The sequence below is a fragment of the Oncorhynchus keta genome, chromosome 28, assembly GCF_023373465.1.
Source record: "Oncorhynchus keta strain PuntledgeMale-10-30-2019 chromosome 28, Oket_V2, whole genome shotgun sequence".
NCBI lineage: Eukaryota > Metazoa > Chordata > Actinopteri > Salmoniformes > Salmonidae > Oncorhynchus > Oncorhynchus keta.
Genome location: NC_068448.1, coordinates 12,559,888 through 12,573,922, shown reverse-complemented (window position 1 = coordinate 12,573,922; position 14,035 = coordinate 12,559,888). Strand labels below are relative to the sequence as shown.

Genomic DNA, 14,035 nt, shown 5'->3' with positions numbered 1-14,035 from the left:
TCAGCAAAAAAAGAAACGTCCTCTCACTGTCAACTATGTTTATTTTCAGCAAATTTAACATGTGAAAATATTTGTACGAGCATAAGATTCAACAACTGAGACATAAACTGAACAAGTTCCACAGATATGTGACTATCAGAAATGGAATAATGTGCCCCTGAACAAAGGGGTGGTCAAAATCACAAGTAACAGTCAGTACCTGGTCTACACTGGAGTGGCTTACCAAGAAGACAGTGAATATTCCTGAGTGGCTGACTTACAGTTTTGACTGAAATCTACTTAAACATCTATGGCAAGATCTGAACATGGTTGTCTAGCAATGATCAACAACCAATTTGACAGAGATTGAAGAATTTAAAAAAGAATAATGAGCAAACGTTCCAGGTGTGGAAAACTCTTAAAGATTTACCCAGAAAGACTCACAGTAATAGCTGCCAAAGGTGCCTCTACAAAGTTTTGACTCAGGGGACATGAATACCTATGTAAATGAGACATTTCTGTATTTAATTTTCAATAGATTTGTCATTATGGGATATTGTGTGTACAGTCGTGGCCAAAGGTTTTGAGAATGACACAAATATACAATTTCACAAAGTCTGCTGCCTCAGTTTGGATGATGGCAATTTGCATATACTCCAGAATGTTATGAAGAGTGATCAGATGAATTGCAATTAATTGAAAAGTCCCTCTTTGCCATTGATAGAGGAAAATATGTTTGAAATGACTAATTATGTATACATTCCAATCAGAAACTGACTAGTCCAAATGCTATAATGTACTGTCCCTCTTGCTCCCTTTCACAATTGTATATAATGTAGTCAGGAAGTTTAGTAACAATGAAGGTCTGTTCTTTAAGTTCATTCAGTTGTACAAATCTCCAGGTGGTGGGAACGGGCCATCTCCAAAATGGTCGGGAATGTTGATTTATGCTGACTGGCCTTGACTTTCTGCTGATAACGCAGAGGCTTGAGAATTAGAGGGGCCCTCTGTTTGTGAAACGGAACGTTTGGAAAACGCTGACGTCATTTTCAGTTTATAACCTGTGGTAATGTGTGTGAGCATTTAGTACTCTCTGGAATTAAACGCTCTTTACCTGACTTTTAAGACTGGTCTCGATCTACTTCATGTATAATTAATGAACTTACACCTCATTAATGAATAGAAACGAGTGTGAAATTGGTTTTGGCAATTAAAGCATAGAGTAATTTAGAATTTCTCTATCAGCCATGCAAATGAACTAAATCCCCCAAAAACATTTGCACTGCATTTCAGCCCTGCCAGAAAAGGACCAGCTGACATGTCAGTGATTCTCTCCTTAACACAGGTGTGAGTGTTGACGAGGACAAGGCTGGAAATCACTCTGTCAGGCTGATTGAGTTAGAATAACAGACTGGAAGCTTCAAAAGGAGGGTGGTGCTTGGAATCATTGTTCTTCCTCAGTCAACCATGGTTACCTGCCAGGAAACATGTGCCATCATCATTGCTTTACACAAAAAGGGCTTCACAGGCAAGGATATTGCTGCCAGCACAATTGCACAAATCAACTATTTATCGGATCATCAAGAACTTTAAGGAGAACGGTTCAATTGTTGTGAAGAAGGCTTCAGGGTGCCCAATAAATTCCAGCAAGCACCAGGACCGTCTCCTAAAGTTGATTCAGCTGCGGGATCGGGGCACCACCAGTACAGAGCTTGCTCAGGAATGGCAGTAGGCAGGTGTGAGTGCATCTGCACGCACAGTGAGGAGAAGACTTTTGGAGGATGGCCTGGTGTCAAGAAGGGCAGCAAAGAAGCCACTTCTCCAGGAAAAACATCAGGGACAGACTGATATTCTGCAAAAGGTACAGGGATTGGATTGCTGAGGACTGGGGTAAAGTCATTTTCTCTGATGAATCACCTTTCCGATTTTTGGGAGAATCCGGAAAAAAGCTTGTCCGGAGAAGACAAGGTGAGCGCTACCATCAGTCCTGTGTCATGCCAACAGTAAATCATCCTGAGACCATTCATGTGTGGGGTTGCTTCCCAACCAAGGGAGTGGGCTCACTCACAATTTTGCCTAAGAACACAGCCTTGAATAAAGAATGGTACCAACACATCCTCAGAGAACAACTTCTCCCAACCATCCAGGAACAGTTTGGTGACGAACAATGCCTTTTCCAGCATGATGGAGCACCTTGCCAAAAGACAAAAGTGAAATATAGATATTTTGGGTCCATGGCCAGGAAACTCCCCAGACCTTAATCCCATTGAGAACTTTTGTGGTCAATCCTCAAGAGGCGGGTGGACAAACAAAAATCCACAAATTCTGACAAACTCCAAGCATTGATTATGCAAGAATGGGTTACCATCAGTCAGGATGTGGCCCAGAAGTTAATTGACAGCAGGGCGGATTGCAGAGGTCTTGAAAAAAGAAGAGTCAACACTGCAAATATTGACTCTTTGCATCAACCTCATGTAATTGTCAATAAAAGCCTTTGACACGTATGAAATGCTTGTAATTATACTTCAGTATTCCATAGTAACATCTGACAAAACAATATCTGGTCCTTCTGTAGCTCAGTTGGTAGAGCATGGCGCTTGTAACGCCAGGGTAGTGGGTTCGATCCCCGGGACCACCCATACGTAGAATGTATGCACACATGATTGTAAGTCGCTTTGGATAAAAGCGTCTGCTAAATGGCATATATTATTATTATTATTATATATATTATAACACTGAAGCAGCAAACTTTGTGGAAATTAATATTTGTGTCATTCTCAAAACTTTTGGCCACGACTGTAGATGGGTGAGCTTTTTTTATTGTATTTCATCCATTTTGAATTCAGGCTGTAACACAACAACGTGTGGAATAAATCAAGCGGTATGAATACTTTCTGAAGGCACTGTACCTCTAGGCTGCTATACATACTTATTTGGTTTGTCATTCTATCGTTTTTCATGGGATTTTAGTGGTAATTACATGTATTTAGAATTATTTATCAGAATTAATTTTCCAGAAATAGTTTTACCAGCTCAGTGTATTCTTAAATTGAAAAAAAGTAAGGGTGCGCCACTCCTTGCGCTCCAGCAGCACTACAACCCTGCCAGTAACGCCTGTTCATACTGGTGTTATACAGGGGAAATAGTTGACATTATGTGATACAGATCAACTATTTTTTTTAATTATTATTATACAGATCAACTCTCTCTGTGTGTGGGTGTGTGTGTGTGTTGCCACGGTAACAGCGTAGCTTACTTCAGGTAAAGCGCGTGCAAGAGACTTGTCCCTGCACGAGCGAAAGATCCAGAAACTTCTTTCGGACTGCGCGAGCGAGGCCACCGTGACTTGATTCTAGATGCGTCATTGCGCACAACGAGAAAAAGCAGTTACTGGTCTAGGATTGATATTTACATTTTGCCTTGTTTTTCGCTACAGAAGAGAATTTCCAACAACACATCGTGGTTAATACTGCGGTCTGGAGTGGGAAGAAATAGATAGCAAGAGATGTACGTGTGGAACGGGGGTAGGAGGGAGCTAACGTTAGCGTGCAATGCATGGGATGCATATTATTGGAAATGCGGGGTAGCTTGCTAGCTAGCTTCAAGCTTAATCAGCGTTTAACTAGGGCTGGCTGTGTCTGGCATGCCCACACCTTTATACGTGTATAGCAACGCTGCAATGATAGTTTCCATATTGTCCATGGGACACAGAAATGCAACGTTAATGTTATAGCTTGCTAGCGGGTGCCAAATGTAGCTAACTAACTCGCTAGGCCTGCTCTATGCTCCTTCATGTGCATGGGGACGATTAGTGGGAATGAATGGCGCGCTTGTCAGTTTACACTAGTCGAAATGTCGGCTTTACACTCGCGCAATGATATTCGTCCATATCATCACGAGCCATAGTGATACTTTAATAATAATAATACAAGGCGGAGTCTTGGCTTCATAGCTAGCTAGTTATTCAAGTTATTCCTTAATCACGTGGACTAGCTAGTTTTAGCTAGAGCCATATAAATTGGTATTAGCGAGCCATTTCCTTACGAATGGGCTCTTAGCTACTGGCTTGTTAGTTGGAGTTTCATGACATTCTATGTGGCCTGCTAGCTAGCTCATGAATTGATATATGGAAGGGTGTCGGAGCTGGTTGCCAATAATACCAATTAGGCTTGGCCATCAAACCACTGAATTCAAGGAAGCCTTATCCCTTGAGACCAGTGACAGTGAGCCACCTGACAAGTATGACCTTGGATTAAATAAAGTTGATGGGTGGAGCTACACTCCAGCTGATAAATTAATGTTCCTGATGTATGAACCAAACAATGTATTACCTTAGCTAGCTAATCAATGCTTAAAGCAAATGTGTATGCTTTCTGTTTCACCATGCATGTAGCAGATGAGTAGACAGCTTTCTAAGTGGCACATTATTCCGTTTTGCATCTATAATGAATGGCTGGAACCAGAGTGATATATAGATGGAACAAGCCCCCTATCCTTCCCACATTTTATCCCTTCATAAATGTATCCCCTATTCCCTAATGATGGTAGTCTTGGTAACTCTGTTAAACTATCATTCCCCTCGCCACTCCCTGTCATGCTAAACATTTGGCATAATGACACAGAGTACATAGAGTGGACTGTTGGCTAAACAAACTTGTACCCAGGCTATAATGATGGGGTGCAGTTTCCCAAATATGGATGGATGGATTTCATAATCAAAAACTAGAAGACATTGATCACTGCTTTGTATCGGACTAATCAGTATTCTCTAACGTCCTATAGGCAGCCAGCAACAGCGAAGTGGTATGACAGAAGGGACTCTGTCTTTATTGAGTTCCTGGTAGAAGACAGCAAAGATCTACAAGTGAAGTTTGAAAAATCAAAACTTGATTTCCGGTAAGCTGCTTCACCCGGTACACACTGTAGTTTAAGTGAGACTGATTTTAGGCTAAATTGTGAGCTGTCTATAAATTAGGCCTACTGCAGAGGCACTTTGGGGGGCAGTTTCCTGGACGCAGATTTAAACCTAATCCTGGAATAAAAACCATCATCTTCCTTTTAGCCCATGAATAAGATCAATCTTATTGGCCCTTACTGTCTGAATGAACAAAACCATCTATTTTACTTTGTCTTTTCAGTTGTGTTGGTGGGATTGAAACCCTCAAACACCATAATGAATTGGACCTTTTCGACTCAATTGATCCCAATGTAAGTATGTTTTTCATTTAGCTGCAGAATCACTATCTGCAATGACCCAGAAAAACCGCTGCAATGACCTGGATGTTAAATCGGCTGACAAAGAAGATCCCTCATCCAAAATGACTTGTAAATATACCGATTATCTCTCTTCCTCTCGTTACAGGCATCGAAGCACAAACGTACAGACAGATCAGTGTTGTGTTGTCTGAAGAAAGCAGAGGCAGGAAGAGCATGGCCACGGTTAACAAAAGACAAGGCAAAAGTAGGAACTGTTTCAATGCGCAATACTACGTATTCTACCTTACTTTTTCTGCCCTGTATTTCTGGGCCTCCCATCCATGTATCTTATTCCTAAAAGGCCAAACTGATTAGCACCCCTACCCTGAGACGCTTTGAATAGGCTCAGATCACATAAGAAGGGCATTTTGTCTTTAATGTTGGTTCAAATAATTTTGATTTGGGATGTCCTGTTTTCTTTCCCACAGTTTCAATGGCTGGGTGTCGACTTCAACAACTGGAAAGACTGGGAAGATGATTCTGATGAGGATCTGTCCAGTTTCGACAAGTTCTCAGAGGCAAGCATGTCACGTTGCACAAAGTGTGTAATGTTTTAAATGTGTTAAATTATATATATATTTTTATGTTGAAACAATGATTGTTGCTTATTTTCAGATGATGAATACGATGGGAGGAGAAGACGGCATGCCAGATCTGGGCATGGGTGGTATGGAAGGTCTCGAAGAGGTCTGTGTTTATTTTCTGTCATCTAAATTCATTTTACAGCAAATATATCAAGGCAAATGCAAACATTTACCAGTGTACTATATACGGTGGCTGCAAGAGAAACTACTTGCTTTCTTGCTCTGTTGAGTTTTCCAGTTTTGACACTGAATCTCATATTGTTTTTATTTCCAGCACGACAGCGATGATGAAAGTAAGTTGTGATATCATTTTAGCACATGGTTAAACGCAAGCAGCCAATTTCTATAGCATTTTCATGGTGCATTTCATTGGAAAGTTGTTCATAAGTCTCATACCATCCACACATGAGCCATGTTGTAGACTTGGTAGATTAGCTTTTTACCTGTTTTAATCTTTATTACATTTTAATATTTGTAATTTTTTCAGAGATGCCAGACCTGGAGTAATGGTGCATATAAAGTCTGTAACCGATGACGACAAGAAATGAAAGCCTCAAAGGTCGGTTGAAGAGAGAGACGAGTTGAGTTGGTAGCCATATTTGAAAAAGGAGGAAATATCAGCAGTTTTCCAAACACGTCAGAGGAACCTCACTGAGGAGAGACTATCTGTCGTCATGGCATCGCAGCAGAGCATTCTCCAGCCAATGTCTTAGTGCTGTGCTTTGCTGTTCTAATTCTGCATGGACAATTCAGTTGTTTCCATGATGTGCTGTGGGGTTCAGTTATACCGTGCTTTAACTTAACAACCAGGGGTGACTTCAGCAAGGAACAGTGTTATGGAACTTTCAGATAGAATTATGTAATGTAGAACAAAGGTGCCACTGACATGTAGAATGAAGGAATCGTGTCGGCTCATCGTATTTCAATCTGCAACGTTTAACAATGTTTTCCTACTGAATGTGGCCCTGCTCTGATGGGATAGTCTGAAAGTTACTCTCCACCTTTTTATTTAATAACGTCAGTGAGGTTACGTATTGAATATCAACATAATTGTAAATTCTAACCGAAGAAAAAACATGTTTTAAAACAACTGCCTATTTTCAATAAAGTTGTTTCTTTTTTTTAGTGAGAAATGTCCCCTTTTGTTCATACTGTACATTTTGTTTTATTTTTCTTAATGTATTGAAACAAGTTTTAGCTCCGAACAAATATTTTCTCAATGTACGTTAACATCTGTAAAGGTATGACAAATGAATGAATGAAATATGCATGTTAAACTTATTTTACAGTATAGCATAAATTGTAAGTTATAATTGAAAAACCTTTCAATCACATTTTGCAAGGATGCTTTTGTTTTAGTTAACATCGTACATACAGAACATTTTAAAAGTATATACCGTTGGTCAACTCTATTTGTTGCATGCTGTTTTGTATAAAACAAGCAGCAAATTGTTTATTTCTTCCACGTTGAAAGGGGTGCAGAAACGCAACAAAAATAACTTGTCATTACCAAGTTTAATTTAAACTCTCAGTACAAAAAAAATAAATGCACGCGTTAAAACATGCACTACTAGGTTTCGCAAACCTATATCGTAGATCATGTTGATGAAATATCAGTTTAAATGCGGTGGGAATTTCTCCACATATTTCTATTACACTGTCTCTGACTAAGTTGTTGTCCGGTTTAAAAAGTGTCTTGGCACGTAGTGAGAATAATATATCTTTGACCTAAACAGATTAAAGGGATATAAAGGGCATGACAACATGAACAAGGGTCATCTGTTATTACAGCATGTGAGAATGTCTGTTGAATGCTAGTACATGCTATGACCACCAGGTGGTGTTGATGGTCTATATACCATGGCTTCATACCCAGATATAACCATTGATACATCATTGGATATTAATTACACAGGAGTAGGGTACTGAGAGCATCTATACAGATTAGAAACCAACATAGCAATATGTTCTGCCAGAGAATGTACCTTTTGGACAGTCCCACTTGAAGTTTTAATTTCCTCTAAACAAAATGATTGTTGGTTCAGTTTAGGAGCATGCTAAATGTCGGCACTGCTCACCATTCACGGACTAAAATGAGTAAACACTCGATTCTGCTGATTGGGGCTTTTGTGTTGTAATATTCTCCATTTCAAATAATTATGCACAAACCATTAATTCCACATCTTTTTTGAATTTGTTAATATACATACATTTAATTTCCCTGTCCATTGAGTTCTATCACATTTATATTTGGGTTAAATTTTACAATTGGATAAGAAATTATGTATATTATGCAGATGCAAGGAAAATATGTTGTGACTGAATGGCACACCTGTCACCCCATTGGTAATAATGAACCTAAAACTGTTCCAGTGTTCTTTTCTACAGTTCAATCTAGAAGAAAACAGACAAAGACAGAAAAATCTGAATTTTAGGAAGTTTTTAACATAAAAATTATAAATCCAGGATTCTCTGATTATTAAAGTATATAATATGTTATTGATAGGATCTAAGCGTATGGTTATTACATATTTTCCCCATACCTTTCATAACTAAATGGTCAAAGTGGAGAAATTGTATAGCTTTGAAATTATATTGTCTATCTATCCAGTTTCAACAATCATGGTAAAAAAAAAAATTGTACACTGTAAATCACAAAGCTTTTCAATGGAATACAAGCATCATTATTTTCATTTTAAAAAGTAAGGAAACCTATTATATCCATCGTTGGGGGAATCAAGTGGAATAAAAGTGAATGTAAAAAGGAGAATCAGTTTACATGTCTGGTTCAGTTTACTTCTCTACCAAGCATTGGAAACGGAAAGGGGGTGTAATAGCACAATGAGCTGGTTCAACGATGCAGGACCCCTCCCTCCATCCCATCAACTGTCCTGTCATCATTAGATCAGAACACAAAATGTCCGCCTTGTAAACAGAGGGAGGAGGAAGGGGGGTAAAGCAGGAATGGAGGGAAGAGGGGAACCAAGGAATCGGGGGGGGGGCATACAAGTGCACGTTTAGTTTACCTCACATCCTCACCCAGACAGTAACACAAAGTTAAAGCATTTAGTCGCCTCAGTTAACACGATCCTCTCTCTTTTTCGCCTCTGTTTTTACCCACCAGGTATAAGAACCATAGCCTGGTTTCAGATCTATTTGTGATGTCTTGCTAAATTAATGGCAACATAGCACAAACAGATCTGCAACCAGGTTATAAGAACCTGAGTTTGGAGGGAAAAACAGACCTTAAACCGAACCCCCTCCCCCTAGAGACAGGTGAGAACCTCTTCTCCTAGAAAGAGAAGAGAACCTCTCCTCCTCGAGAGAGAAGAGAAACTCTCCACCTAGAGAGAGAAGAGAACCTCTCCTCCTAGAGAGACGGGAATCTCTCCTCCTAGAGAGACGAGAACCTCTCCTCCTAGAGAGATACGAGAACCTCTCCCCCTAGAGAGAGATGAGAACCTCTCCTCCTAGAGAGAGACGGGAATCTCTCCTCCAAGAGAGACGAGAACCTCTCCTCCAAGAGAGACGAGAACCTCTCCTCCAAGAGAGAAGAGAACCTCTCCTCCAAGAGAGAAGAGAACCTCTCCTCCTAGAGAGAGAAGAGAACATCTCCTCCTAGAGAGAGAAGAGAACCTCTCCTCCTAGAGAGAGAAGAGAACCTCTCCTCCTAGAGAGAGAAGAGAACCTCTCCTAGAGAGAGAAGAGAACCTCTCCCCGGCCTAGACAGAAGAGAGATTTAAAGGATATGTATAAGAAATAATCTACAATCAACTAATAAAATAAGCTTGAGCCACACGACAAAGCCAGTCAGGGTTTGATTTTTTTTGTTATTGAGTAAAATGACACAAAATAAAAGCCAATCCAGCTATCACACGCCTGTACATGAAACCGCTGTAACAGCAAAACCTTTAATGAAAAACCCCCAGCATTCCAGAAACAGAGTAAAACATAACAGTCTGGCACAGATAATACTGGTACTGAACTGCATACAGTAGAAACCCTTTTATGTCTTCAGGCACTTATCATGGCTGTAAAAAGTCAAAGTTGAGAGACATCAGGTCAAAGAAGTGAAATTTTGTAATACTAAATGAAAAATAATATACCATTTCAAGATAATGTGTTTAAATAGAAATGGAGATTGAGTTTTTGTGTGTGTTAATTTTCATATAAATCTGACTGTTTGTGCTCCCCTAGAAGAGACAGTCTACAATTAGACAGAACAATTTTTAAAAAGACAGCTAAAAATTGAAGGGCTTTTGGACAAAAGGGGAGCACTCTAAATATTTTGCTAGTAATGAATCAGAACTTTCATTGAGGAAGAGGGGGACAAAAGATGCTTCTTTCCCTTAGAATAGGCTGCAGTCTAACAAGGTACAATCTGTTGTTGTGTCACTGAACAGTCAACCCACTGTTCCCCCGTAGGTTGTCATTGTAAATAAGAATTTGTTCTTAACTGACTTGCCTAGTTAAATAAAGGTAAACTACGTACTGTAAAACAGCATGATGACGAACAAAGGAATTGTTCATGAAAAAAATAAATAATAATAACAATGGTCTCCTAAAACACGCACAAACAACACAACGCATGACTTGAAAATATAACTAGAGTTGAAAAAAATCCCTAGAAATTCTTCAAGGGCATAATAATAACATACACATCAGGTACCAGAAGTTTCATAAAAAAATGGAAATAGCATGAAGTTCACTGCTCTACTGTAGCTACACTCCTAGCAGACTACAAAATATAGATAGAAAAGAAGAGAGAGAGAGATGCCCCTGTCCTGAGCAGTTACAGCCACCTGGTCAGCCAGGACTGACCCACTCCCTACACAACAGGCCGCACAGGGTGCTTTCTTCAGTGGCCACTTCAAGTCCTCTTCTTACCCTCCATCTTTGTCCTGCAGTCCAAGGAGGGGAGGGGGTCATAGTTCACAGGTCGGAGGAGGGTTATAGCTTTGGCTGCCCAGTAATTCAGCATGTACTGTTTCTGGATCAGCAGAGTAAGGATGAGGAGGGTGAGAAAGGTTGGAGTTGTCGTGGTGGTCTGTGTGTACTATGTGGGTGTGTGGGTTAGAGAGGAAGAGAAATGTGTGTGTATGTGTGTTGGGTAGGGTTGAGGGTTCGGAGGAGGTTTGTGTACAGAATAGGGGAATATGGAGTTCAGAAAGCCAACCCTTTTCACCAGGCTTATAGGGCCTGAGTCTTGAGCTCGATGGGCTCTCCTCTGGCGTCTTGCTGGCTCTCAGCCTCTGGGGGCCTGGTACCCTTCAGGATGGCCATCCTCTCAGAGAGACTGCGCATGCGGGGGAACAGCATGAAATCATAGATAATAGCTCCCATAGCACCGCCAATCATCGGACCCATCCAGTACACCTGCCACAGAACCAGAACAAATAGAGGGAAGAGAGGAAGACAGAGACACACACACAGAGAGTGAGTGAGATAGGGAGATGTGTTGATGAGTTCATCTAGCGATATGTCACATTACACATTTCTAAACTCCAAACAACACATTGTAACTTGTTTTTAACTTGCCGTAAATGTTGTGGCTTCATAAGGTGTGAACAAAAGGTCTTACCCAGTGGTTGACAAATTTTCTGACCAGCACAGCGGGGGCGAAGGACCTGGCAGGGTTCATTCCAGTACCAGTATAGTACATCTACAGGAAGGACAGTGGATCAGGGTTATGTTTAGGTTGCAGAGTGTAGAATATGCAGTGGTCAACATCATAATTGCCCTCTCTCTCCTGACCAATCACATCAAAACAATGGATTACACACTCCTTCTCCCTTGTAGTCACAGGGATGGATTAATCAGGTTCTACTGCTTCTGTCATCGTCATCTAATCATTCATCATTTAAATTGACCGAAACCTAAATCGGCAGCTTTTGTCTATTATATATGCTGTTGTGATCATATTGTTGAGTCATAATGGCCTCTCTCTCCAAGACTATGTCTCTTACCCCACCTTCATCCCAGTTGACCCTGTGTCTAAGCTCGTTTTCACCCCGATACAATTCCCTATATAATCCATGGTCTATAAATATATATTTAATATATTTGTAATATGTCTTACCCCAAACAGATGTCCTATGAGAACAGAGAAGCCGATGGCCAGGGCGGCAGAGCCCAGGCGTCCGTTACGCCTCTCGTCGGTCACAGCGAAGATGCAGACAACCAGCTGCAGGGTGAGGAACACCTCCACGGTTGTGGCCATGCCCAGGCTGATACCTGGCTGCAGCTGGTCAAGGGGTCAGAGATCAAACACGGCTTAGTGAATGGTTCCAGTTCACTTTTGGAAGTCATATCGGCTCCACTGGCCGATGTGAATCACTTCAGCAGTCAGTCAATCAATCAATCAATCAATCAATCAATCAATCAATCAATCAATCAATCAACAGGTTGAACATTCAACACATCAAAATGGCTCACGGAGAAAAGATCATTAGCAAATCTGACATTGTCCATGCATTCTAAAGAGTGGTGTTTTTGTATAATTACCTATTCATAACGTCTAACATTGTAAAAGAAAAACAGTATCCACAACCCTGGCCATGTTTTATTAAATAATAAGACTGTTGGACTGTTATATAACCAACACATCTGCCACAGGCCTTCTATTAGGACCTTTAAACTGAGTTGCTATATTGTCTGATTCTCACAATGTTAGAAAGACTGAATTGGAAATTCTAATAGACCACCTAATTGTGGTTACACACACATATGTTCTTTATCCCCTGTCAAGTTCATTTCATTCATTCAAATGGCAGATGAAAATGGAACTCTGAAATGTGTGATAAATACTTTCCTATCAGGGTTGGGATCAATTCCATTTCAATTGAACTGAATTCACCTGTCATGGGTCAAGTAGTCCAAAGATTGTCTATTATATTGACAAGATAGTCAACTGACTGCTCTAACAATGGAAATACTGTCCTCAAAGATGGAAGGCAGGCGGGAGGAGGCGAGATAAGGTGGGACAATTCTAGCCAATGAGAGAGCAGATACACGTGTGAACAACATGCCATAAAGATAGAGGACTCATCTTTGTATCTCTGCTATCATAGCGTCAGCATGGGCTCATCTCCATTTTAAAGTACTCTATTTTCTTCTTATTTGACTGATTGCTCCCAACTCATAGGAATCCCCACCCAGTTGACTACTTTAAAATGGTGGAATCCCTTAATGGAAAAGCCCTCTGTCTCTATGACAACAGACACTACTCTGATAGTCATAAAAAATGTAAATTGCCTCATGCCTCATGCGTCCATGTATATATCAGTGCATTCGTAACAACCTAACCATTACTACTGTCACGTAGCAAATTAGCAATACATTTTTGTGTTGACCAAATTCGACACTCTCATTTACCTCACTTCGTGGGCTTATTTTCGTGGATACATTTTGGGCAGAGTAAAACTTCTCGCTTTGCCTCTTTCTCTCTGGCTAATCTTACCATGTTGAGTGCCAGGTTGCCCCTCATGTTGTTGGGGGTGACCGAGTAGAGCACAGCGGCCCCAGCCAGCGCCCCCAGACACTGGGCCACGATGTAGAAGACAGCGCGGAACAGGGACATCTGGGAGCCAATCAAGTAGGCAAAGGTGACAGCCGGGTTGATGTGTCCACCACTGATGTGACCGATGGACTGGATGAGGGTGGCAGCGGCCAGGCCGAAGCAGAAAGCCACGTGGAGAACGTTGTGGGACCCGGTGGTCCAGCGCAGAGCCGCCCCCAGACCAAAGAACACAAAGAACATGGTGCCATAGAACTCAGCGAACACCGCCCGCCAGAACGACATGGACCGGAACTCCCACATGGTGGCCAAAAAGTCAAGAGGCTAGCCCAAATGGCTACCCCAAATGTGTATTCTCCTTTAGAGTGAGCTAGCTCTGCTCACCGTATCAATAATGACTTATCTCAGTGATGCCTTCAAGGTAAGATAAAATAAAAAAGAGAGCAAACTTCAAAGCAAAATTGGCCCCTAAACCTAAAGATGCTTCCGCACGTAAACAACAGTTCCACATGCAACTCTCTAGGAGTCACTAACTTTACTGACTTCCAATGATCTGCAATGTTGTTTTCTGTAAGCTGTTTTCAGTCCAGTTATAGAGAACCGCGTCCTGTCTGTGTGGAGCGGAGTGTGGGTCTCTGTGCGTCAATATGGCAACCCTGCTCGTCCTGTCTGTGTGGAGCGGAGTGTGGGTCTCTGTGCG

At 41.1% G+C, this 14,035-nt stretch overlaps 2 protein-coding genes across 2 annotated transcripts; one reads left to right on the top strand and one right to left on the bottom strand.

Moving 5' to 3' along the window:
* The first annotated feature begins 3,272 nt into the window (after nucleotides 1-3,272).
* On the top strand, nucleotides 3,273-6,956 carry LOC118372729 (prostaglandin E synthase 3-like). The gene is made up of 8 exons (XM_035758712.2): nucleotides 3,273-3,486; nucleotides 4,762-4,875; nucleotides 5,118-5,187; nucleotides 5,342-5,440; nucleotides 5,664-5,753; nucleotides 5,851-5,922; nucleotides 6,094-6,112; nucleotides 6,307-6,956. Coding segments are annotated over exons 1-8 (486 nt in total). The 5' UTR covers nucleotides 3,273-3,484; the 3' UTR covers nucleotides 6,327-6,956.
* Nucleotides 6,957-9,629: 2,673 nt separating this feature from the next.
* LOC118372731 (lens fiber major intrinsic protein-like) lies at nucleotides 9,630-13,638 on the bottom strand. Its single transcript, XM_035758715.2, has 4 exons — nucleotides 13,279-13,638; nucleotides 11,899-12,063; nucleotides 11,401-11,481; nucleotides 9,630-11,195 (listed from the first exon to the last, which is right to left on the bottom strand). Exons 1-4 carry the CDS (start codon nucleotides 13,636-13,638, stop codon nucleotides 11,010-11,012), a joined length of 792 nt encoding a protein of 263 aa, XP_035614608.1. The 3' UTR covers nucleotides 9,630-11,009.
* Nucleotides 13,639-14,035: the final 397 nt, after the last annotated feature.